General features: G+C 45.5%; 2 protein-coding genes across 18 annotated transcripts in view; both read right to left on the bottom strand.

Annotated features, from left to right (window-relative positions):
• Positions 1–1,208: 1,208 nt before the first annotated feature.
• The window catches only part of LOC6543211 (Down syndrome cell adhesion molecule-like protein Dscam2), a 61,293-nt gene continuing 38,347 nt past the window's right edge, over positions 1,209–24,154 (bottom strand). For 6 of the 17 annotated variants that reach the window (XM_026979555.1, XM_026979554.1, XM_026979557.1 and 3 more), the window contains 16 exons: positions 23,841–24,140; positions 13,752–13,871; positions 12,468–13,694; positions 12,152–12,307; positions 11,401–12,084; positions 11,229–11,337; positions 10,999–11,175; positions 10,769–10,935; positions 7,718–7,930; positions 6,138–6,293; positions 5,399–5,548; positions 4,635–4,945; positions 4,389–4,569; positions 4,174–4,332; positions 3,176–3,242; positions 1,209–2,389 (listed from right to left, as the gene is read on the bottom strand). In XM_026979555.1, coding sequence (XP_026835356.1) covers positions 2,308–2,389; positions 3,176–3,242; positions 4,174–4,332; positions 4,389–4,569; positions 4,635–4,945; positions 5,399–5,548; positions 6,138–6,293; positions 7,718–7,930; positions 10,769–10,935; positions 10,999–11,175; positions 11,229–11,337; positions 11,401–12,084; positions 12,152–12,307; positions 12,468–13,694; positions 13,752–13,871; positions 23,841–24,140 — 4,259 coding nt within the window. In that variant the 3' untranslated portion in view covers positions 1,209–2,307. Of the gene's footprint in view, positions 2,390–3,175; positions 3,243–4,173; positions 4,333–4,388; positions 4,570–4,634; positions 4,946–5,398; positions 5,549–6,137; positions 6,294–7,717; positions 7,931–8,179; positions 8,348–10,768; positions 10,936–10,998; positions 11,176–11,228; positions 11,338–11,400; positions 12,085–12,151; positions 12,308–12,467; positions 13,695–13,751; positions 13,872–16,284; positions 16,570–17,072; positions 17,361–18,834; positions 19,123–21,468; positions 22,094–23,840; positions 24,141–24,154 lie in introns of those variants that run through there. The other 11 variants (XM_026979561.1, XM_026979560.1, XM_026979572.1 and 8 more) reach the window with 9 other exon arrangements.
• LOC113564146 (Down syndrome cell adhesion molecule-like) lies at positions 22,626–23,351 on the bottom strand. The gene has a single exon (XM_026979574.1). It carries the CDS (start codon positions 23,226–23,228, stop codon positions 22,977–22,979), a length of 252 nt encoding a protein of 83 aa, XP_026835375.1. The 5' UTR covers positions 23,229–23,351; the 3' UTR covers positions 22,626–22,976.

The following is a 24,154-nucleotide window of genomic DNA, read 5'->3' as shown; positions in this document are numbered from 1 at the left end:
GCCTGTCCACTTGGTTACATAATTCAAATGTGTGCTGATCGTGCTTAGTTTTCCTCGATGTCGAGCCTGATGTGCGTTGAAGTTGAATGTCCTTCGTATGTGAGTGTCTTAGGTTTTGTGTGACCTTCTGGTTAATGTTTCTTGGGAGTTGAATTTTGATTAATGCGTTTTATGTAAAGTTAAGTAAAAAATTATTTGTATATGTTTGTATATGCATGTACGCTTATCGCTTAAATAATTACAAGTATGAAGCGCCGCTTAATGAATGCAAAACGTGAATTTCGCCATAATCCTTTTGACAAATAAGCAACTCAAAATGCATCCGACTCGGACTGAGTTGAATTATACGTTATTCATGCATGATAAATAGTATGAAAATGGATTATGTTATATTATCGTACTTAGATTACGTGATTTCTTTTTCAAACCGCTTTGTTTTTTATTAAATTTTTAGTTTTCTTTTTAATGCCAAAAGTTTTTGTTTTGATTTTGATTTGCCGAAAAGTTTATAAATTTTACGAGTGTAATTAAAATCGTGTTTGTTCGTTACAATTTCTGAAATCCAACGTTCTTTTGACTCTATAATATTGCTTGCTATTTTAATTACTTGAAAATTTGTAGGTGTATTCCTTTCATTTGCTTATTGATTAAATGCCATTTCCGTTACTATACACTACTTAATATTTGTAGTTCGTTTGCCATGAAAATTTGTAGTACACTCATATAGGTAAGCAATCTTATTTTTTCACAACACTACATTTATATATACGTATATATCTATATAAAACTGGTATAGCCTGGATAAGAGTATTAGTTTGGATAGGTTAAGTGGGAAAGGAAAAGAAGGAGATTGAAATAAAATATCATAAAAGCCTGATAAACCTGACAAGAACTGTAAAACTGTTTTCGTCTCCCATTTCATAAATGCAGTTGTGATGTGCTTAAGAGACGAGGATCAAAATCCAGTTCCGATCTCGTGGCAGTGCCCTGCTGAAACATCGTGGATGTCCGGATGTCCCGGAAACGTCCTGCTATTCTACGTGCTGAGCAAAATACAGGGTATTTTTTAGCTCCATTGCATCGGCTTCATTCTGCACAACATGGATAGATCCGGCTTCGTTTTTAGCTGGCATTAGTCAGTCTTTGTAGTGTTGGTGGTATTTCCACGGTGGAACCCCAAAACAAAAATCAACGCAAAGCGAATGTAATGAATTTTAAATAAAATCGAAATCATATATTTAGCAACTTATGAACTAATAACTTAGATAGATAAAATGAAGTGAAATAAACAATTTCAGGTTCTCTTAAAGCTTCAAATGCGTATAACTCATGTTCAGAACGGTATATATCAGAATTGGTTTAATAATCGTGCTTAATTGTGTCTGTGTGGCTTTCGGGTGTCCCGGGGATCTTGTATAATACATTCAATTGTTGTGGCTGCGATTTGTGCATTGAACAGTTTCGATTTGTTCTGTTGGAAGCGCATTTTTGAATTAAAAATAAAGGCGAACTAAGGTAGGACAATCACTTGTCTGTAAATTAAGAACAAAGCGAGCACGGAATACAATTACCGACTCACAAAGCTCTAAAAATAAACAATCATCACAAGTCAACGCAAAACGCAAACTCCAAATGTGCGCTGTCCGTACGAATTACAAAATGCATAGGAAGAAATCATACAATTCGCATATGTTACGACTAAATATATATTAATTAGACGAGTTAATATTATGACTTTGACTTAGGCTAGGCAAAGGATGAGTTTTCTGCTCCTGGCATAGATGGCAAAAGTTTACACAAACAGATTTCGAATCATCTCCGCTTACACACAAGAATCCATCTCAGTTGCTGTTGCTCTGATATTTCGGTAGACACCGCTTAAAACTAAAGTACATTATTGAAAATTAGTTCGAATACGTAGGTATGTTTTTGAGATTTCGTTTTCTGTTTTCTCGAACAACTTTAGTAATTTCCTTTAGTACTTCCGGCACACGCTTATAGTAGTTATTCATATGAACGTACTTATATACTTTATGTATGTTTGGTTTGCTGCTTGCATAGACAGTATAAATATGTTTATGTTTCTTGAAACTTGCATTCCTTCGCTATAATTACTTGAAGTAGTTGAATATTTTACGTGTATATGCGGTATATAACTCCCTCTCTATCCTTGTGTTCTGATGATCTGTCTGTGTCTCTGTGTCCTGTGTCCTGTGTCTCTGAGTGTCATTCAACTCCCACGCACTTCATGCACCTAAAACACTAAGCTAAAATGCCACGCCCACCGCCGCAGGAGGCGCTTACAAATTACACTGCCATAGTATCGTAGGCTGTGAATCCTGCGCCATTTGCTTGTTGGAGTTGGAGTTGTTTTGGGCCGGTTTCGTTTCTGCGCGGAAAGAGAGGTATCTGATTAGTCGGGAACACTGGATATGGCACTTGGATTATTTTTATGATGCAACCAAAGCATTGCAAGAGACGAGATGGGATCTTTGGGCTGTTTTTTAAAGTCTCAAAGATCTCTAGCCAGATCCGATCTCGCCCCATTGGCCGTGTCTTTATGTTCTGTTCGTGGCTTAACATGGTTTACTTCTGGTTCTTTTTTTGGCAAGCTGAGGCCAAGCACAAAGCTGCAATAAAGTGTTAATACGAGTATTGGTGGAAACACTTAAGTATTTCGCGATAGACAGTTATGGTGTAGGTCTGCTTATCGTATGGAGTAGTTTATCAAAAGGTTTCAAAACATTCAACTGTGATTTGCTGTCGAACCAAAAACCAAACGAAAATATATTAAAGACAAACCCAATGTAAAAATGAACATACGAACAAGAACTCAAGACGGGTTACGCATAGATACATAGATGTGAGTACTGGATGCACTTTTGGTTAGTATTGATGGTGCGTGGGCATGCAGGATATTCGTGGTTAGCCACATTTGTTAGGTTCCTTATACAAGACTTACAACTGTCGTCGACTAGTGTCAGCGATCATAACCATTCAGAATTGGGAAAGTGGGTAAATGAAGACGGGGAAGATATTTAGTTGTGATTAGTGACAGGGGCACTGCGTCAGAACTACATATGTTATATATAACTTCTGTGCAAACGCTTTAACATCTGGTTAATTAGGTGTGGGTGGTAAATATGTATGGTCAGGCCCATTGCTCTGGTCTTACCTTTCTATCAGTTTACGCATTTCTTCGGTGGAGCGCTGATCTTTCGGTTGTGGAGATCGCTTCACTGCTGCGAGTTCAGCATTTGGGGATCGGAATATTTGCAAAAGAAAGGTTTTTGTTGCCCGAACCGATAGAGTGGGGTAATATATAAATTTAATATGGTTCCATAAACGAAAGTAGAAAGAATAAATTCGGAATGGAGATAAAATTATACGAGTAACAAATAAAACCAGCTTAGATCTAAGAACCCAGTAAGTCGGATTCGGGTAACTCGTGCAGGTACTTTCAAAATAAGTGCTGATCCCCGGTATCATTACTTATTTGGACACTCAAAAGGTCTTCCCATGCAGATTTCTAGCGACAATTCATTTGAATTGGCGAGTTGTGATTAGTTTGAAACGTAAAACATAAAACATTGAAATGCAAACGGTGTGCTCTATGAAGTGAAATGATATGTAAGTGTGAAATATAATTGGATCTTAATAATAACAAACTACCAAAACCAAATTGAAATCGAAATAACTTAAGACTGTTACACTGAAAACACTGGCGTTCTTTAATAAAATGTAGCAAAACACAGCATGAATATTTGCGTATGAACGAGATAACAAAAAATCTCTGATAAATGCGAGAAAGTTTCGATGGCAATGATGGACTCTCAATGATCGTTGATAGTTCATATCTTATGGAATAGTTAAAGTTGATCATGAGCAAGAGAGGCGAGGGGTTCGTGAGAAATCGAAGTATGAGAGGTGATCGGTATTCTCGAATAATGATGTGATAATCACACAAACTAACTCAACTTCGGCTAGGATCACTCACCCTCGTTGGAGTCTTCTGATTTATATTTACACAAAATTTCGGATAGAATTAGAAAAAGATGGCGAATTGATATTGTTAAGATTAGACCGAGCTCTCGAATATATCACGGGTTTGTTAGATTGTAACTAACGCTAAAAGATCCTTTCATCCAAAAAGAAATCGTGTTCCCAACTTACCTCCGTAGTTTCCGCGTGGTCCGTGATCACGATCGCACTCTGCCTCTGAGATCTCATTACTCTCCTTGGAGTCGTTGAACGAGGAGTTGCTCATGTCGTGGTTGCGTGGCGGTGGTGGTGGAGGTTCGGGTGATCCATTGCCAGGATTGCGAGCAGAGCCTGTGGATCAAGTTGTAGTTAACCAAGTCTTTAATCTTTCAAGGCTCTTCACTAACCGATGCTGCGACGTCCCATGGATCCCCGGGAGCCGTAGTGGTCATAGGGCTGTCCATAAGGTCCTCCGTACTGGGAGCCGTACTGGTCCTCCTCGGGTGCGCAGTTGGCGGGATCGTCGTATTCGGGTCCGGGTCCGGAGTACAGGCTGCCGCCTTGCGAGTTCACGCGGGTGTATCGTCGCTGCAGGACCAACAATACGATGCATCAGACATTCCGCTGCAGGTCTGCTATTGATGACTACTCACATATTGGTCCTCTTCGGCACAGTTGGCGGGATCGTCGTATTCAGGAGCTGGGGTGTAGATAGAGGACTGCCCGCCCTGGCTGTTCTTTCGCTGGTATCGATTGGCCCGAGGCATCGACTGTGATCCGGAGCGCGAGTGCACGTGTCCTGGATGTCCAGGTGGCAGCATAGTGCCCGCGTGTCCAGGAACTGGGCCTGCGTGTCCGTTCTGGTGGGGGAAGGTCTGGAAGTTCATGGCCTTGGTGGGGTCCATTTCCTCGCGGAATCCGAGCAGGTGGAACGTGGCATAGGGGCAGATTTCATCTTCCATGCCTTGCGGGAAGAGGAATCGATTAGAACGTGTGCCAACTCAGATAATTGATGTGTTGTTCAAGTGGATTTGGTTTAGTGTGTTTAGTATGCTTTGATGACACCTGGTACCCGTTCATTTTCCCTTACCAAATTATTACTTACTAGTTTGTTAGCTTGGTTAGCTGGATGCGACCAGTTGTTCGACTTTAAGTTAGAGCAAACAAACTTAAAAATGGGTACCTTTAAGGAGTGATCGATTACACAGAATGAAACAAATTACTGGATAAAGTTAGTCCAGCGTTAATATTACTTAATATAGATTATGGACTAGCTAGTCCAGAATATATTGCATCCGTAAGTCTATCAGCTCCATTAAAAAGATGGGGTAGCGGGTTGGGTTAGTGAGGTTACTTATGGGGATTAAGAAACTTAAATCCGCAGAGGGGAGCGGCTGCTCCTCTCCACTCCGCCTACCTGGATGCCTGTAATGGCACTCGGCATTGCCATGGGCGTGGCCGTAGTGGTTGCCGTGCATCGGCACTGGCGGGGCCTTCAGCTCCTCGTACAGGTTGGGATTGCGCCGAGGGTCCCAGGTCGAGTGGTTGGACCGCAGGCCACCGCGGCCTGGATGAGTCGTAGAATGGTATTGTGTGGTTCGGGGTGAGGTGTGGTGGATGGGTTCGTTTCGAGTGTGGTGTTTTTCAATTTCCAATTTCGTACAACATCAATGATAAGTCAATAGAAATCATAATTGAATTGAAGCAACCGAAGAGGTGCGGGATTTGGAGTTGGTGCATGGGGAGCGAGAGGATAAAACGATAAGTATACTTGGATCTCAACAAGGCTGGGAACATCCCAATAAAAAATGTCTCTAAATTAACAACAACATTTAATAACACAGTTCTTTTCATGCCAGCACTGAGGGGGACTTGGGGGAACTGAAGAGGAAGCGGCTTAAAAAGCAACACTAAGAATTTTTCGGGTCCGGAAAAGCTTAGCTTGGTGTGGTATGTGGGTAGAGATCTATAGATACCCTCAGTATGTATGAATGCAAGGCAACGCAAAATACTTTTCGTTTATGATTTTCGTTCGCAAAGTAAATGGAAGAAAGAACTAAGCCCCCATCCCTGCCCAGGAATCCGGGGATCCGACTTGGGATGGCGGCATTAATAAATGTTGCATTGGAAATTTAGATGCTTACTTATGACTGTACCTCGCTTAATCCGGTCGCAGGTGTTGTAGTTGGATCCGGGAACGGGGGGCAGCTTCCGATTGGGCGGGGCGATGTAGCCGAGCTCATCCCGCAGGTCCGGACGACGCTTGTCCAGAGTGGCGCCGGGTCCCATTGTCTGATTGTAAACTACATCGTCTAGAATTAATATATGATATCGCCAACTCAATATTGAAACACTGAAGATGCTTTTCCTTCATCATATGCTGCTCGCATTCAATCAACTCGCATACTTTACTTCTGTTTTCGATCTCGACTTGTTCCGTCACTCGTTACTGGTTACGTTTTAAAATTAATTTTGGATTCACTTGTTTGTTTTTGGTTTTGGTGCGGCATGTCAACACACTAATTGTGCTATTTGGTAGCTCAAAAATACAAGTTTACAAGTTACGATTGCGAAAAAAGATTCCAAAAGAGGATACGTGAAGTGTTTAGGTTATTTGTTTTCGATTTCAAAATATACCAACTGGTCAACGATTACGGTTACGATTATTAATAATGACATGAAATGAGCGATGAACTTAATTTTGGATTTACTCGACTTTTCTTTGTCATCGATCAAGGATCTCGATGGTGATTTCAAAAAGCATCTTAGTTTTGGTTGTTCATAAGGGGAAAATACGGAAAGTATTCGGAACTCAAAAATGATAGATTTGAGTTGTCTTGTTTTGTGGAGGATATGGTTGTATATATATATATAGAGTAGTATTTGATTGTAAAGTTGCTTAGTTCATAAGCAAAACGTATATACAAATAACAGGGCTAATATAGATATATCGCTTACTGGGACTATTCTAATATGGCATATAAGTAGAGTCCTCCACAGAGCCAATAACAACTGCTCATAAATAAATTTACAGTTCGGTCTGTAAACTGATCCATTCTTCAGAAGTTATTGGGTGTTTCAGTACAACTTTCAAGTCATATTTGGCAATTGAAGAGCCAATTGATTTTAATGACGATGAAATATCGATGATGGTTTTCGTATGTACACACAGATATGGACACTAATTAAATATATTATATTGATATGTATTATATATTTGATTGCTTGGTATATTTTCAGTTTCTTTGTCTGTCTGTTGGTATATTTTTGGAGTGAGAACTTTTGGTATATTTCTGTGCGTGTATCTTGTATCATTGAGTTAAGAAATATAAGTAAGTCATGCAAGGCCAAACTAACTACACATTTACATGCCATTAAAATATATTATGATATGATATCAAAGGTTTACCAACCGACCATTTGGGCTTTATGAGTGACGGCTAAATTTATCGACATGTTGGCTAAATTGTTTATATAATACTCAACGCAAAATTAGTTAATTGGATGCAAGTAAACGTTTAGTCTTAATATCTCTCAGATCTCTTGGAGACAGAAAAATGAACTTTATATGTAAATGAAACGCTATAAAAATAATAACAATTGGATCTGCAACATTTAGCCAACATGAAACAAAACAGAAATAAGATATCGATCTAGGCGCTACAGTAAGCTAAAAATGGATTAGGATTCAAGAGAATAGGTGGCGCTCGTAGGGATTGCTTGGGGGAGAACCTACAGTACACATCCTTCTGGCCGCCACGCAGGTCGTCCGCTCGCCTCCGGGACAGCGCCACGCACACCACGCAGATGCCCACCGCCACCACGACCACGGTGGCGATCAGGGGCACCATGAAGTTCAGATCGAGCCACTCGGGCATCCAGGCGGGCAGGCGGATGCGGGTGTGCACGTTGCCGTGGCTGGTTCCGTCGTCCAGGGGCGCGATAGTGCCTTTTGGGGTTGACGGGGTATACAAACCGGATTCGCACATGCAACAGTGGGGTCATGGTCATGGTCATAGACAACAGCAATATTGGATATGGGCAGGCAGTACAGGCAATATGGTATTTTGGCATTTGGCATTTGGTATTTGGTATTTAAGCGCAAGTGTAGGGTGTTGCAGTTTCGTGTTGTTCAAGTAGAGAAGTAGAGAGAAACCGAAAAAGAACGAAATTCTTAATTAGTGGTCAGCATAGATACCTTTGTGGTGATTGCCCTTGCTACGCAGTATACAAATAACAATTATCGCTATGATTATGACGAGCAGAGCCGCCACGACTGGCACAACTAAGTTTAGGTTCGAGAGGATAATGCGGATCGTGTCCTCGGCGCTTAACTCGGGTAAATCTCGCGAGGGTGCGATAGTGCCTGCAACAACAATAACAACAACAACCAAAGGGTGGTTTTGGCAGGTCAGTGGGTGGGAACAGTCAGTGGGTGGGGCGGATAGAGACAGAGACAGAGACACAGAGTGTGTGTGTGTGTGTCTGTGTGTGTGTGAGAGAGAGAGAGAGAGAGAGAGAGAGAGGAGGATCGGTTCACCCTTGACCTCTGCTGGCACATTGACCTTTGTACCGCGCACAGCTCGTAAGCACTCAACACATACATATACAAATACAGAATGTGGCAGGCGAAAAATTCAAAGGTTAACTTGTCGATATGGAGTCGTTTTCGTTATTCATATGAGAGAAAAGTAAGAGTATTAAGAGAATTAAATACTATTGGTTTTCGGTTATGTTACACTGCGCAGAACTTAAGCACGCATCAAAATGTGAGTAAGTTGATATGAGAACTAGTTAAACTATTGAAAAATTGTATATCGAAATTGTATAAAAACAGTTTAATTTGATTTTTTAAATACGTTTAAATGCAATTTGTTTGTGATTCGCTTAGAGCTAGTTAATGATGTACGAAGTATGTTGTTAGATCGCTAAGACTGCACGAAACGAATGGAACTGCATTCCAGAAGGCGAAACATATCCTTCAAATAAACCAACTAACTTAGGTGGAACTCAACTGTAACTTGACATAACTATAACTGAAACGAATCGAATCGAAATGGCAAAAACCAAAAGAAAATGTCTGCGTGTGACTGTGGTGATAAGTATAAGTCGAACCATAAGTAAAAGTTTAAGAAATCAACTCTCTCAGCTCAGACTCCCTGGCCAGGACTCCCATGGAACAGGATTGAGATTCTTTGGTTGTTGTGATTGATTGTCATGTTATGGTGGCTCTGCTCGATTCATCGGATTGAGTTTCACACCTGCTTTGTCTTTTCCAAGCTTCTGTTAAATGAGCATTTTGTTATTTTGAATCAAATAAAAAGCAAATCAAGTTAGCTAAAATGATACAAGTTTCGTTTTTGGTGAGTGAATTTTTTCTGTGACCAGTTGTGGGTGGGAGTAACTAGCTCAGGCATTTAAATGCCCTTGAAAACATCTTTTTGGCTGGAAGTTACATCTATTGGAGTTCTGTACATTCAATAGATTCGGGAATGGTTCAGCGGGTATAACAACATCTATTTAATATGCTTAATGACGACAGCTTTTTGGGCTCCATTGGTTTTCATATTCCACACCGTGTGTATATTTTACAATAGCTCTTTCCCAGACTGGGCACAGAAATGCAAAAATAAATTGATAAAGAACTATTAGAAATCATAAGAGGACGCTCCATGTCAATTACACCAAATATTTAACAAGAAAAGAAAACGATTTTATCGATTGCCTCGACATTTAAATACCGTAAATGCCCCGCTAGTTAATAAAAAGGATTTTCAGTTGTATGTAGTTGTCGCCAGTCACCAATTTAAATTAATTAAATTAGATTTATATGATTTGCAAAGTCTTAATTAGCTCCAACAGTTTCGGAATTCTCAACAAGCGGACAAACGGACAAACAGACGAACACATACACATAGCTAAGATACCCTTTTATTCTACGGGTAACAGGTGTATTTAGCACTAATACTGTTGGTTCTTACTCGGTATTTGAGTAATTTGAGTAAACTCGGTTTTGAATTTTTTGTTTAATCTTATCGTCGCATATGAGTTAATGTTTTATTGACATGGATGGTCCGGCATTCATATTCATACTGTGATCTAGAGCACTACGATGCTTGGGTCTAGTACAAATTAAAATAAAATTAAAATCGTGACTGTTTGGTGAGTTAGTTAACTATTCAGTTATGTACAAATGCTTATACGTTGCAATAGCTCTTCACTGGGATTGTTGGTAAAAACGAAAAGAAACAAATTGCATTTACGTAAGAAAAATCATTATTATTTTACACTATTCGGGTGCTTCTGCGTTCAGAGTTCTGGCAGTTCAAAATATAAATAAGTAACTATTTTCAAAATATAGAGACATTAACGAACTAAAACAACTATATCGACAAGCTTTGTTGGGCAACGAAAAATAACAACAATATAATTTTGTATACTGTGCAATTTGCTCACATCGAAAAGCAGGAAAATCATAATTTGCTCATATTCTTTAAAAATATGTCATAACTTTTCGTGATTGGTAAAGACAAAATAAACTCAAGAAATGTTTTGTACAACATGGTATAGCTTGGTGCTTCTCATCTTGTTATTTGTATATGGACAGTGTTTCGGGGTCTCGATCCCAAAACCAACTCTTCGGACATCCAGGTCCAGTAAATGGACTTTTTGGAAGCCCTCGGAGCGGTACTTTCAGCTTCAGACCCCGAAGCTGTCAACGTAGAGTACTCTATGTACAAAAGCAATGCGGGATTCAATTGGAAACCGGAGAACAGATCATAAATACCTCCGGTAACGGTCAAGGTGGCGAAGTCGTACTCGGCCACGGTGAAGCCAGCCGAGTTGTGGGCGGTGATGCGGAGATTGTACCAAGTGGCGGGTTCCAGGTCCAAAACCACGTAGTTGTTGTCGGGCTTCACGTTGTTGGAAATTTGGTTCCACTCAATTTGATCACTGCAGAGGTATACAATCTTAGATCGAGTTCTATTTGTTATGCGTTATGGATGTGCAATCTACCGCTTCTTGCTCTCCACCACAAAGTGCGACATGGGGCAGCCGCCATCTTTCCAGGCCTTGAAGTGCAGCGACACGGAGTTGGATGACACTTCAATGAAGCGAGGCTTCTCGGGCAGCTTGGGCTTCTGTCCCTTGGTGCGGGTGTTCAAAATGTCGGAGGCTTCGCCGGCTCCAATGCTATACAGGTGTTTTAATTAGTTTCATCTCATTATAGATTGCGAAACACTCACTTATTGAATCCTGTGGCATAGACCTGATAGCGGGAGCCGCACAAGAGTCCCTCAATATTGTGCTTCTGTGAGTCCACAGACACTTCCGATGTTTCCCATTCTCCGAATTCTAAGAGTGGAGGTTAAGATGTAAGTAATTGTAGTCCATTTCATTTCGGTCAGATTCACCCACCTGGCTTGTAGTGCAGGGTGTATCCATGCAGAGGAGCCGTGTCTCCCTCATGGGGCTTCAGCTTGACAGTCAGGGCATCAGTGGTGGTTGCTGAGAGGGTGACGTGGGGCGATTGGGGTGGTGCCAAAACAATCAGTTTGTGGGTGATGGAGTCCTTCGCAATGGAGTTCTCGGCGTGGCAGGAGTAGTCTCCGGCATCCTGGCGATTCACCGACTTGATCAGCAGGGAGCCGTCGGGAAGGAGGCGCATGCGATCGTTAGCACTGAACTCGACGCCCTTGATCTTCCAGGTGATTTCGGGTTGGGGAGCTCCGACGGCCAGGCAGGGCATCTTGGCGTCCTCCTTGAAGGTGGCAGTGAATGTGTCGTCGAAGGAGGCGATCTTGGCGGGCACCTGATCGCTGGGCATGGCCACTATGCTCTTGGACTGCTGTCCCTCTCCAATGGTGGTGCTGGCTGTCACCCAGAACTCGTAGGGCTTGTTCTTCTCCAGTTCGGTGGCCTCGAAACTCATCTGGTAGTGGGGCACCTTCTGGGTCTTTGTCTCTGTCTCGGCGCCTTCGGCCTTGGAGTATACGGTGTACTGGGTGATAATGCCGTTGGGCTGTGCTGGTGGTCGCCAGGACACCAGGATAGCGGCGTTACCCATAACAAGAGCCTTCACGTCAGTGGGTGCTTCGGGAACTGTTAAAGCGGAAATATTAGAAATGGCCTTTTTTATATCACACTATCATATATTGTTAGTAATCACCATCGGGTTCGGTTTGGCAGTGAATGGGTACGCTTCGGACGCCATCGCCTCCGGCTGTTGTGGCCAGGACCTGCATTGTGTAGTTCGTGTACTTCTTCAAGCCATGGAGAACGGTGTCGGAGGATGCCGTCTTCTTGTAATGCCGCTTGGTCTCATCTAAATTAGTTTGGAAAACATGCAAAAATTATCATATAAGTGTACTGATTCCCAGTAAAAAAGCAAAAAATTGAATAATGCTCAAAACGATTGTCTCTATGAACATTACTCTCTGCCAATTCAGTGGTGGTAGTTCCCAATTAGACTTGAATCTACTTACCATACCACTCGTCACTGGGGGCATAGACAACCTTATATGTCTTGATCACTCCGTTGGCGGACTCCAGGGGCGGGCTCACCCATCCGACGCGGATGGTCTGGGAGGTCAAGGTTGTGCAGGCGGTGTCACTTGGTGGCTGGCTGGGCGTGCCCTCGGCTGTGAACTGCTTCTCCTCCTCGCTCAGTGGGCCCGCTCCGATCTTGTTGAAGGCCTGGATCACCACAGAGTACTGGGTGTAGACGCGCAGGTTCTGCAGTTCCAGGTTGTGCTCCTTGCCCTCCTCGGTGATGAAGTTGATGGTCTCGAAAACATAGGACGAGTTAGTGTTGGACAGCTTGTAGCCGACGTAGTAGCCCAGGATCTCTCCGTTCCACTCGGTGCGTGGTGGTGGCTTCCAGGTTACGCGCATGGTGGTCTGGTTCACGGGTTCTACCTTGATGTTCTGGGGCTTGCCGGAGGGCGCTTCTTCGGCCGTAATGATGGTCACCGCCTCGGAGGATTGGGATGTGCCGATGGCGTTCTCGGCCACAATGCGAATGTTGTAGGTGGTGGCGGGGCTGAGCTTCTGCACCTGGGCTTCTGTGGTGTGTCCGGGCACAATAACGCGATCGATTTCGCTCCAGGAGGCACGGGAACGCTTGAACTCAATGATGTACCTGTCGAGAGGGGAGTTGCCATCGTAGGGTTGGGCCCAGCTCAGCTGCACGGAACGGCCGGACTTGTCGAGCACCTTCAAGGCATAGGGCATCTCTGGAACTTCCTGGACAATCATATTAATGCTGGCGTCGTCGGAACCAAAGGCATTAGTGGCGACACAGGTGAACAGGGCGGAGTCGGACCTCTCGGTGCGCTTGATCGACAGACTGGACATAACTCCGGTGGAAAGGATCTCCTCGCGAATGGTGTAGCGGTTGTCGTTCTTGGGGTCCAGTCGCATGTTGTTCATGTTCCACAAGATGCCAATGGGCTTCTCGCCCTTCGCCTCGCACTGGAGTACGGCGGGTTCTCCTCGTCGAGCGGTCTGGTTCCGCAGCTTCTCCGTGAACTCTGGAGGCGCCTGAACGCTGATCATGATCACTGCCGAGAGTCCGGAGCCTATTCCATTGATGGCCTCGCACAGATAGTAGCCCTCGTTGGTCTTTTGGATGTTGTCCACGTGCAGAGTGCCCTCTTCCACGCGGATGTTGTCGCTTTTCTTCAGATCCTTGTACTCTCCGGGGGTGTCGCCTGGGAAGGAAGTCATTTTGAGTGGTCTTTTCAGGGATACTACTCATTTGTACATACCAACTGCTTTCTTCCATGTGACTTGGGGCTTAGGGAAGCCATCGGCCTTGCATTCAACCTTGGCATCGGAACCCTGGGCGAAGGCCTTATCGGTGGGCTCGAGGATCCATCTGGGAGGTACTGTTGGTCGGGTTTGAGGACGCGATTGTGGAAAGAAAATACGTTAGTTGGGCTGTGGTGGTTCCTAGCATAGGTCGTTGCATGCAATATGGTCAAGAGTATCGGCGGAAGCGGAAGGACGGACTTAGTTGCAAGCAAAGTGAAATGATCGTATTAAGGACTCAATATTTGTGATAAAAGTTTTTGAAAAATAATTTGCTATCATTTCAGTTTTCTTTATAATGTGGAAATATTTTAATGCTTTCCCATTCAATGCAAGAGTTTGGGTGTTGATTGAACATAGTCTTATAATACACAATAAGATATTTCCACACGATCGCTTACACTCGAGGTTAACTTAAAAGGCCAAACTACAACAGAAACATTAGCACAAATAACCAAGGTTATAATAGGACAAATGAAAGTGGGCATTAATAAAACTCATGTTATACCAAAACTAAAGGTTAAATAGTATGCAATCAGTGCAAAACGAAGTCCTTGTAAAAATGTTCTTTGTCATTTTGTGTTTGCTTGCCAACGGACTTCGCTTTGTGTCTTACGGTCTAGGTAAATAATAATTAACAAATAAAGATACTTAATGCAGGATGGGATTAGGATGTGGGTTATTTTTCAGCTGGACAGATACGTTTACGTTTGTGGAAGCGCAAAGAGTCGGTCTCGTTGGTTGGAGGACTGGGTTCCATAGTTCTGATTATGTTTAGTTTGGGTTAAGTAGACAATTAGAAGCGATTAGGATAGTAGATCTTGCTGTTATTGGTTTATTCGGTGTTGGAGCATGAGCCCTGTGAACTTGTATTTTACATAGAAACCATAACCCGCTAGAGTCATTCGAAATGGACGGCTGTGAGTCGCATTTCCGAGCTTTTCTCCGGAAAAGTGCTAAGTGTACGAGTAGTGCTGTGTGTGGGTGTTGCTGTGCATGTATGTGTGCAGGGTCAGATCTGAGCTGTTTTGACATTTATGGATAACATTCGATAGGCTGATAGACAGTGGGACCTAGGTTAGATCTGGCTAACTTTGCCCGACGTTGGTAGCTTTACTGATAGCGTTGATTGCAGATTGCAGAGTTGTAACTTCACATATTTACACAAACTTATAGACCTCGATCGACTTTGTTCAACTTGGTCTTTGGCCTACGGATGCGGAAAATTGAATAATTCAGAGAAGTCGAGAAGAACTGGATTAGCTGCAGCAAGAGAAGTCCAAAGTAAGGTGGAATTACCGCCCATTTACCATTCACAGTTAGTCTGGTCCGGCGTTCGGCCACGCCCACCTGGTTGATCGCCCGGCAACTGTAGTTCCCCGCATGCCCCTCCCCCGCCCTGCTGATCAGCAGCAGGCTGGTGTGTTCTCCCACCGTGGCCTGCGTGACGTCCTCGTTGCCGTCATCATGCACCTGCCGCCCATCTAGCCACCACTCGAACAGAATGGGCGTGGCCCCCCGGCTGGCAATGCAGGTGAGTTGCACGTAGTCGCCGACATCGCAAACGGAGGCGGACAGCAGCAGCGGAGAGAGCACGGGTGGTTCTTGGGATGTTTTTGGGGGACAGGAAGGAGCGCCATTATTAGATGCCATAAGGTGAGTCTTTCATGGGAAGATGGGAGTCTCCATAGATGAAAGGCCAGTCTTTCAAACTGAACATGATTAAATTGATATGATTATGATATGATTTGATCACTGGAGTCTGCCCATATAATAATGAAAATAACATCCTCAAATATATAAAGACAGTCCTTTTGGGTAAGTGTTTAAAAGAAAAGAATCTAGTCCTCTAACTCCAGAACTACCACGCTTTAAATTTACATGAATTTAATTTTTTTTTTTTTTGGGTGGACTCTGAGGAGATAAACTTTGTACAAACATAAAAGACACAACTAAGGCTATGTACACAGCGGAGTACCCTTCACTTTCAGGATGGACCAGCGACTGGCCACTCCCGCCGCGTTGCTGGCCACGCACGTGTAGTTGCCGGAGTCACCAATGGTGGTCTGGCGCAGCGACAGGATCAGGGTGTATTCGTCGATCTTGTGGTAGATGGAACGAAGCAGGGGCTGTCCATCCTTCAGCCAGTAGATGTCGATGGGCAGGTCGCCGGAGGAGACCATGCACATGACGCGGACCGCCTGGCCGCCATTCACCCCATTGGCATTGAAGTGGAACTGATCGACCTGGGGCAGCTCTGGGACCGGGTGATAAGAAAGCCGTGCAAGGGATCAACACACTGTACAGCGAGGGAAGTTCGGAGGCATGTACTACGAGAACCCCCAACTCGAGTTGTATAATACAGGTAATACAGGTTCGTGCTTTGCAGTACCAACACCAGACAGAGAGTGGGGATTTACAGATGCTGTGGTCCTATTCTAGAAGTCTAGGACCCCCGCTAGCGATTCCTTAGAAGTAGTTCGAACAAACCCTTGACGCTCAGGTGGGTCTCTGCCGTGGTTTCGCCCGCCCGGTTGGCGCCCTTGCAGGTGTAGTTGCCCGCGTGGTCACCCCCCACGCTCTCGATGTTCAGCGAGCTGCTGCGCCGGCCGTGCATCAGGATGGTGACCCCGGCCAAGTCTCCGGCGGGCTCGTTGTTGTAGTACCAGGTAATGTTGAAGGGTGCGTCGCCGTGCACCACCGCGCAGGTCAACTGGTAGTAGTCGCCCACGTACAGGGGCGAGTTCACGGGCAGGGGAGCCAGTTTGGGGGGCACTGTGTTGGGTGAATCCGCCAAAAAATGGAGAAATAAAAGTTAAACATAAAATATAATTCGTTTGACGAAGGGCCTCATCTCATTCCCACGATTTTTACAACTTCCTTTATCTATCTATAACATCTATGTATCTTTTAAGGGGCACTTTAAAGATTTCTAACTCAATTATCTTCTAAGCCCCTTCTGTAGTTTTTGTATCTTGGAAACCTAACCCATTCTGGTCAGAACAGTTCAGTGCAGTCTGGGTGTCATACATGCAAGCTTTCAGTGTGGATGTGCATCAGGCCATTCCGAAGAGGAGTGAGGTCTAAGAGGTCAGAGGTTAGGCCAAAGTGGTCTGAGTCGGTGAGAGGTTGGACCAAAGAGGTCTAAGTCGGTCAGAGAAATGGAAAAATAGGTCAGGCAGCAGCAGAGACAGACGGTCATGCAGCGACGCTGGGTTAGTACTCAGAAAGGCCACAAAGAAGCTACTCGAGCGAACCAATCCCGGAGAATTCCTAACCGTAGACGTTCAGCGGCGTGGTGAACTGCTGATGGCCCGCCAAGTTGCGGGCGTGGCAGGTGAAATTGCCCGCATGGGAGGCCTCCACGGCTTCGATGGTTAGCACACTTCCACGACGACCCACGCGGGCCGTGGTAATTCCCAGATCCTCCGAGATTGGCTGACCATCCAGCGTCCAGTCGACATTCAGGGGCAGATCTCCGCCAGGCACGGAGCAGTGGAGCGTCAGGTACTGACCCACCTGGGCAGGGCCCTCCTCGAAGGCGAAGGGTATGATGCGCGGAAGAACTGGATGTGCGTTTGCGTTTCGGTGATGTGGTGAGATGGTAAAACAAAAGGTGCATCAAATTAAAACATAACCGCATCAACGTAAGCTGCTCTTAAGACTACGACTCTGGGATGAGGACCTATCACACGCAGCTGGGTGCTGTAGGTGGCCCGGCCGGCGGCATTTTCCCCGTGGCAACTGTAGTTGCCCGCGTGACGATCAGCCACGCTCTCGATGGTCAGGACACTACTGCGACGACCCATCTTCGCTATGAGGATGTCCTGGTCATCGTCATTGAAGAGCGGCTGGTTGTTAAACGTCCAACGGATGTTGAGGGGCAGGTCGCCCTCCGTCAGGGTACACTGGTACGTTATATATTGGCCCAGATGGGTGGGCTGCGAGCCGGTGGCAAAGGGCGTGATTTGTGGCAGAACTTGCGGGATACACAAAACAAAAGCAGTCAACTCAACGAACAACAAAGGACCAAAAATGAAGACAAATAAGGTGATCTCTATCTACGGCATATGCATATGGATTTGGATCTCTAGCCCACCGTTGACAATCAGCGCTGCAGTGTACTCCACCATTTGGGCCTTGTTTCTGGCCCGGCACGTATAGTTCCCGGCATTGTTGCCATTTACCGAATCAATGGTCAGCACATTGACCTTCTTGCCGATTTTCGAGGTGGTGACCCCGTGATACTCGTTGATGGCATAGTCATTGAACAACCAGGTGATGTCCACGGGCTGATCGCCCTTCGAAATGGTGCATTGCACGGTCACCGAGTCCCCGAAATTGGCTGGCTCATCCCCGAACTCAAAGGGACTGATATGGGGCGGTACTTGGGAAGAGGTGAGCAATCGAAGGGTATAGTACATCTATGGGTCATGTTCTTTGATCTTTGCAGATCCCCAGTTAAAAACCTTACAACTAGCTACAAAAGCCAAGACACAAAAGCCAAAGCAAACATGCAGTCTGTATATGCGTACTGTGTGTGGGAAAACAGGAGTGGGTGTACAAATAGAAACTAACTAAACCAGAAGGACACTGAAGTGCTGTACAGAAGCTCTGACTTCGCAGGGAAGTACCATTAACTGTCAACTGGGCCGTGTAGACAGCCGATGCCCACAGATTCCTGGCCTTGCAGGTGTAGTTGCCCACGTGGCGGGCACTCACGGCATCGATCATCAGCACACTCAGGCGCTTTCCCATCTTGGAGGTGGATATGCCCGAGTAGTGGTTGATGGGGTAGTCGTTAAACATCCACTCGATGTCGAGTGGCAGGTCACCGGAACTGACCAGGCAGTTCACGGAAACCGAATCCTCAAAATTCGCCGCCACTTCGCCAAAGTCAAAGTGTGCAATTTTGGGGGCAACTAGTGACATAGATAGGGAAAGCTACAATAAGCTTGGGTTCTTAAAACAAAACTACGAAATAAAACAATAATTATAAAAATCACAGGGTGCGCTCCGTGGGAAAGTCTCCATCAGTACCATTAACTATGAGTTCAGTGGTGTAGTTGACGGCTGCCGCGTGGTTCTTTGCCCGACAACTATACTTTCCCGCATGCCTAGCCTGCACACTATCGATGCTCAGCATACTGTTTCTCTTGCCACCCTTGACCACGTTTATACCGGAGTAGGAGCTAATTCCGTAGTCGTTGAAGAACCACTCGATATCAATGGGCAAATCGCCGGAGGAGATTAGACAAGTCACCGAAACGGAGTCCTCAACATTGGTGGGTTCGTCTCCGAAGTCAAAGGGCGTGATTTTCGGAGGAACTTTGGAGTAAAGGTGGCTTTTAATAAAAATTACTTGAAAATAAATATCAATCTAGTACTTAGAGCGAACTTAAGAAGCTTGTAGGTGTACCATTCACTATTAGTTCGGTGGTATAATTCACAGCAGCAGCGTGGTTCTTAGCCCGGCAACTATACTTTCCGGCATGGCGAGCTTGGACACTATCAATACTTAGCACGCTGTTCCTCTTTCCACCTTTAACTACATTTATGCCGGAGTACGAACTAATTCCGTAGTCGTTAAAGAACCACTCGATGTCGATGGGTAAATCCCCATTGGCAATGAGACACATAACAGAAACGGAGTCCTCCACATTCGTCGGAGCGTCACCGAAGTCGAAGGGCGTAATTTTGGGTGGAACTTAGTTTGGTTTTATGGGAGGAAATAAACGATAGACTTAAATGAAGGTGGCAATCAGCTACGAATTTTTACAACTATAACCCAATGACCATTGACAACTAGAGCCGCCGAGTATTCACTGCTGGCCGCCTTGTTCTTGGCCTTGCAGCTGTAGTTCCCCGCATGTCCAGCATGAACGGAATCTATCGTAAGTACACTGGTCCTTTTGCCACCTCGCAGCACAGCGATGCCCGAGGCGTAGTTAATGGACTCCTCGTTGAACAGCCACTCGATGTCGATGGGCAGATCACCAGAGGAAACGAGGCAGCTCACCGAAACGGAGTCCTCGAAGTTGGCAGGGGAGTCACCAAAGTCAAAAGGAGCTAGCTTCGGTGGGGCTTTTGTGTGAGTTGAGTGCAAAACGGCGGGGGGAGAACAGAAAGTAAACTTTAAGAAAAATAAACGCTATTCTATTGAATTTAGTAGCACACGTGTACCATTCACAATCAGTTCGGTTGTGAAATTAACCACAGAGGCATGGTTCCTCGCTCGACAACTGTATTTCCCCGCGTGACGAGCATGGACATTGTCTATGGTCAGCATGCTCGTTCTCTTTCCGCCTCTGTAGACGGTCATGCCGGAGAAGGAGCTAATCCCGTAGTCATTAAACAGCCACTCTATGTCGATGGGCAGGTCTCCGCTGGAGATCAGGCAGGTCACCGAAACCGAATCCTCCACATTAGTAGGTTCATCGCCGAAGGTGAAGGGAGTGATTTTTGGAGGAACTATGGGTTAACCAAAGTGTTGATAAATACGCAAGAATACACAAAACAATAAGCTAATCTAAGCCCAACTAATTAGTGTACCATTCACAATCAACTCAGTGGTGTAGTTGACCGCTGCTGCGTGGTTCTTTGCGCGGCAACTGTACTTTCCCGCATGACGAGCATGGACATTGTCTATGGTCAGCATGCTGGTTCTTTTTCCACCTCTGAGGACAGTCATTCCCGAATACGAGCTGATTCCGAAGTCATTAAATAGCCACTCTATGTCGATGGGCAAGTCTCCGCTGGATATCAAGCAAGTCACAGAGACTGAGTCCTCCACATTGGTGGGATCCTCGCCAAAGGTGAAGGGTGTGATTTTGGGGGGAACTGAAGGGATTGGAGTGTGATAATAACTAAAGGAACTTAAGTCTTGTAAGCCTAATTTTAAGTTTTCCCCTAAAGATTTGCTGTACCGTTTACTACAAGATCGGAGGTGTAGTTGACTGCAGCTGCATGATTCTTCGCCCGACAACTATACTTTCCCGCATGGCGGGCTTGGACATTATCTATGCCCAGGACACTACTGCGCTTCCCTCCCTTGACCACAGTGACGCCAGAGTAGGAACTTATGCCGTAGTCGTTGAAAAACCACTCAATATCGATTGGCAAGTCGCCGCTGGATATTAAACAAGTGACCGACACCGAGTCCTCGACGTTGGTGGGCTCGTCTCCAAAGTCGAAGGGTGTGATTTTCGGGGGAACTTTGGGGTTACAAAGACATAAATCAAACGAAAATCTTACTAAATAATACGAAACACCAAACACAAGTTGAGAAACCCCTTAACAGATATACCGTTCACAATCAGGCTGGTGGTGTAGTTCACGGCAGCGGCATGATTCTTCGCCCGACAACTATAATTTCCCGCATGGCGGGCTTGGACACTGTCGATACTCAATACACTATTGCGTTTGCCGCCCTTTACAACAGAAATTCCCGAATAGTGGCTAATGCCGTACTCGTTGAAGAACCATTCAATATCGATGGGTAAGTCTCCGCTGGATATAAGGCAAGTGACTGATACGGAATCCTCAAAGTTGGTTGGCTCATCTCCAAAGTCAAAGGGCGTTATCTTTGGGGGAACTTGGGGGGCAAAAGTAAGTCAATTTAAAGTGAAAAATAAATGGAAATATGTATCTAAATACTACATTAAATGGATCTACCGTTCACAATAAGGTCGGTGGTGTAGTTAACAGCAGCGGCATGATTCTTCGCCCGACAACTATAATTTCCCGCATGGCGGGCTTGGACACTGTCGATGCTCAGGACGCTATTCCGCTTTCCGCCCTTCATAACCGAAATTCCCGAGTAGGAACTAATGCCGTATTCGTTGAAGAACCACTCAATGTCGATGGGTAAGTCCCCAGTGGAGATGAGGCAGGTCACCGAAACGGAGTCCTCAACATTGGCGGGCTCTTCACCAAAGCTGAAGGGAGTGATCTTGGGTGGAGCTTGAGAGGGTGGGATAGGGAAAACAAAAGTCCGAACTTCAAAAACAAAACAATCATTTTAGGTCAAGGGTTTCCCTGCCAACCGTTCACAATCAGGGCCGCCGAGAACTCGCTGCCCGATGCCTTGTTCTTCGCCTTGCAGGTGTAGTTCCCCGCGTGACCCGCATGCACAGAATCTATGGTCAGAAGACTAGTGCGCTTGCCCCCTCTTAGGATTGCAATGCCTGTGGCAAAGTTGATTGGCTCCCCGCCAAACAACCACTCGATGTCGATGGGCAGATCCCCGGAGGTGACCAGGCAGTTCACAGAAACCGAGTCCTCGAAGTTCGACGGCGACTGCCCGAAGTCGAAGGGCGCAATTTTCGGTGGTGCTTGTGGGGATCAAAGGATGTGGGGATTAAAATCATAATTGAACCAATAACATGTAGCTCTATCTGATCCAAAATACCATTCCCCCTCAATACCATTCACAATCAACTCTGCCGTGTATTCTGCGGCATCCGCATCGTTACGAGCCTTGCAGGTGTAGTTCCCTGCGTGTCCTGCGTGCACCGAATCGATGGTCAGGATGCTGGCCTTTTTGCCACCCTTGACTATGGACACTCCAGTATATGCGTTTATGTGGGCCCCGTTGAACAACCAAGTGATATCCATGGGCAGATCGCCCAAGTAGATCAGGCAATTCACGGAGACGGACTCCTCAAAGTTTACGGCATGGTCGCCGAAATCGAAGTGTGCGATTTTTGGGGGCACTTCGCGGAATGTGGAAGAGTGGGTAGTGTTAAAGAATAAATAAATCGAAAAATGAGGAAGTACATAAAACGGATTGTCAAACTTTTAAAAGTACCATTCACCACCAGTTCGGCGGTAAAGTTAACGGATGTGGCACGGTTGACTGCCACACACGTATAATTGCCAGCGTGGTGATCCCGGACAATGTCAATGGACAACGCGCTGATCTTTTTTCCCAGCTTGACCATGGATACATCGTATACGTTGTCATTGATCTCACGTCCGTTGAAGAGCCACGCAAAGCTAACCGGGAAGTCGCCCGAGGTAACCAGACACTGAACACTAGCCGATTCCCCAAAGTTTGAGGGCTCATCTCCGAAATCGAATGGGGCAATTTTCGGAGCCACTTTTTGTGGTATTTAGTTGGGGGGTTAGGGAGGTAAAAACGAAAGAAAAAATGAAAGGTTAATTAACACATTTCAAGACTATTAACCATTGACTTTCAGCTCGGCCGTGTGGTTAGCGACTCCAGCCCTATTTTCGGCAATGCAGGAATAGTTGCCAGCATGTTTGGCCGATACCGCCTCGATTGTCAACTCATTGATGCGTTTGCCGCGCTTGGTGGTCAAGATTTCAAGGTAGTCCTCGAAGGGCTTATTGTTCAAGGTCCAGGTTATGTTGACGGGCAGATCCCCACCCGAAATGGTGCATTGTACATTCACAAACTCGCCGTAGCTCATGGACTCCTCGCCGAAGTTAAAAGGACTTATCTTTGGCAGTGCTGAGATAGGGTTAAAGGGTACTCAAATCAACTTAAGTAAAAACAACTCATAAGCGATGTGTAGGTTCTTAGGTCTAAGAGGCGGACTCTTCGCTTGGCTAACCATTCACGATCAGTCGTGCCGAGTGCGCCGTGACTCCGGCCTTGTTCTGCGCGTGACACGAATAGAATCCGGCGTGGTGAGCGGACACGGACTCGATGGAGAGCACATTGATCCGCTTCCCGATGCGCGAGAAGGAAATGTCATGGAAAGTATCAATGGTGGCGTTGTTCAGCAGCCAGGTGACGTTCATGGGCAGGTCTCCGCCCAAAATAGTGCACTGCACGGACGCAGGTTCTCCGTAGTTCAAAGGCTCCTCCCCGAAATCAAAGGACGCTATCTTGGGTGCCACTTGGGGAATAGAAAATGCAGTCCAAATGAGAGAGGCCCATATGCAAAAGAAGTTCACAGTTAACCCGCGCGCCCAGTTAGATAGACAGTTAGAGAAATGGGGTTGGATTAGTAGCAACGTATCAAGGCCTTTAGTAACCGCAACCACTAGAACTAAGCCATGGCAATCAACTTCAGTACCGTTCACTGTCAGATCAACGCTATATGTTGTAGTTCCAGCGCTATTACTGGCTATGCAGGTGTACCGGCCGGTGTGGGCGGGAGTGGCACTCGGAATGGAGATCATGCTCGTCTTGTCGCTGATGCGATTCGTTCGCATCTGGGGCTGCACCTGATCGGAGCCGTAATCTCCAGCGCTGCGCTCGAAACTCCAGTGCACCTTGATGGGTCGGTCGCCTTTTTGGATTTGGCAAAACAAATCCACCGAGTCGCCCATATTGATCAGATCCTCGTAGGCGAATGGCACAATTTGGGGCAGAACTGGGAAGTGAGTG

This window comes from Drosophila erecta, unplaced genomic scaffold (genome assembly GCF_003286155.1).
Source record: "Drosophila erecta strain 14021-0224.00,06,07 unplaced genomic scaffold, DereRS2 tig00000055-arrow-pilon, whole genome shotgun sequence".
NCBI lineage: Eukaryota > Metazoa > Arthropoda > Insecta > Diptera > Drosophilidae > Drosophila > Drosophila erecta.
The sequence above is the reverse complement of the archived record's forward strand: the minus strand, read 5'-3'. Positions and strand labels throughout refer to the sequence as shown.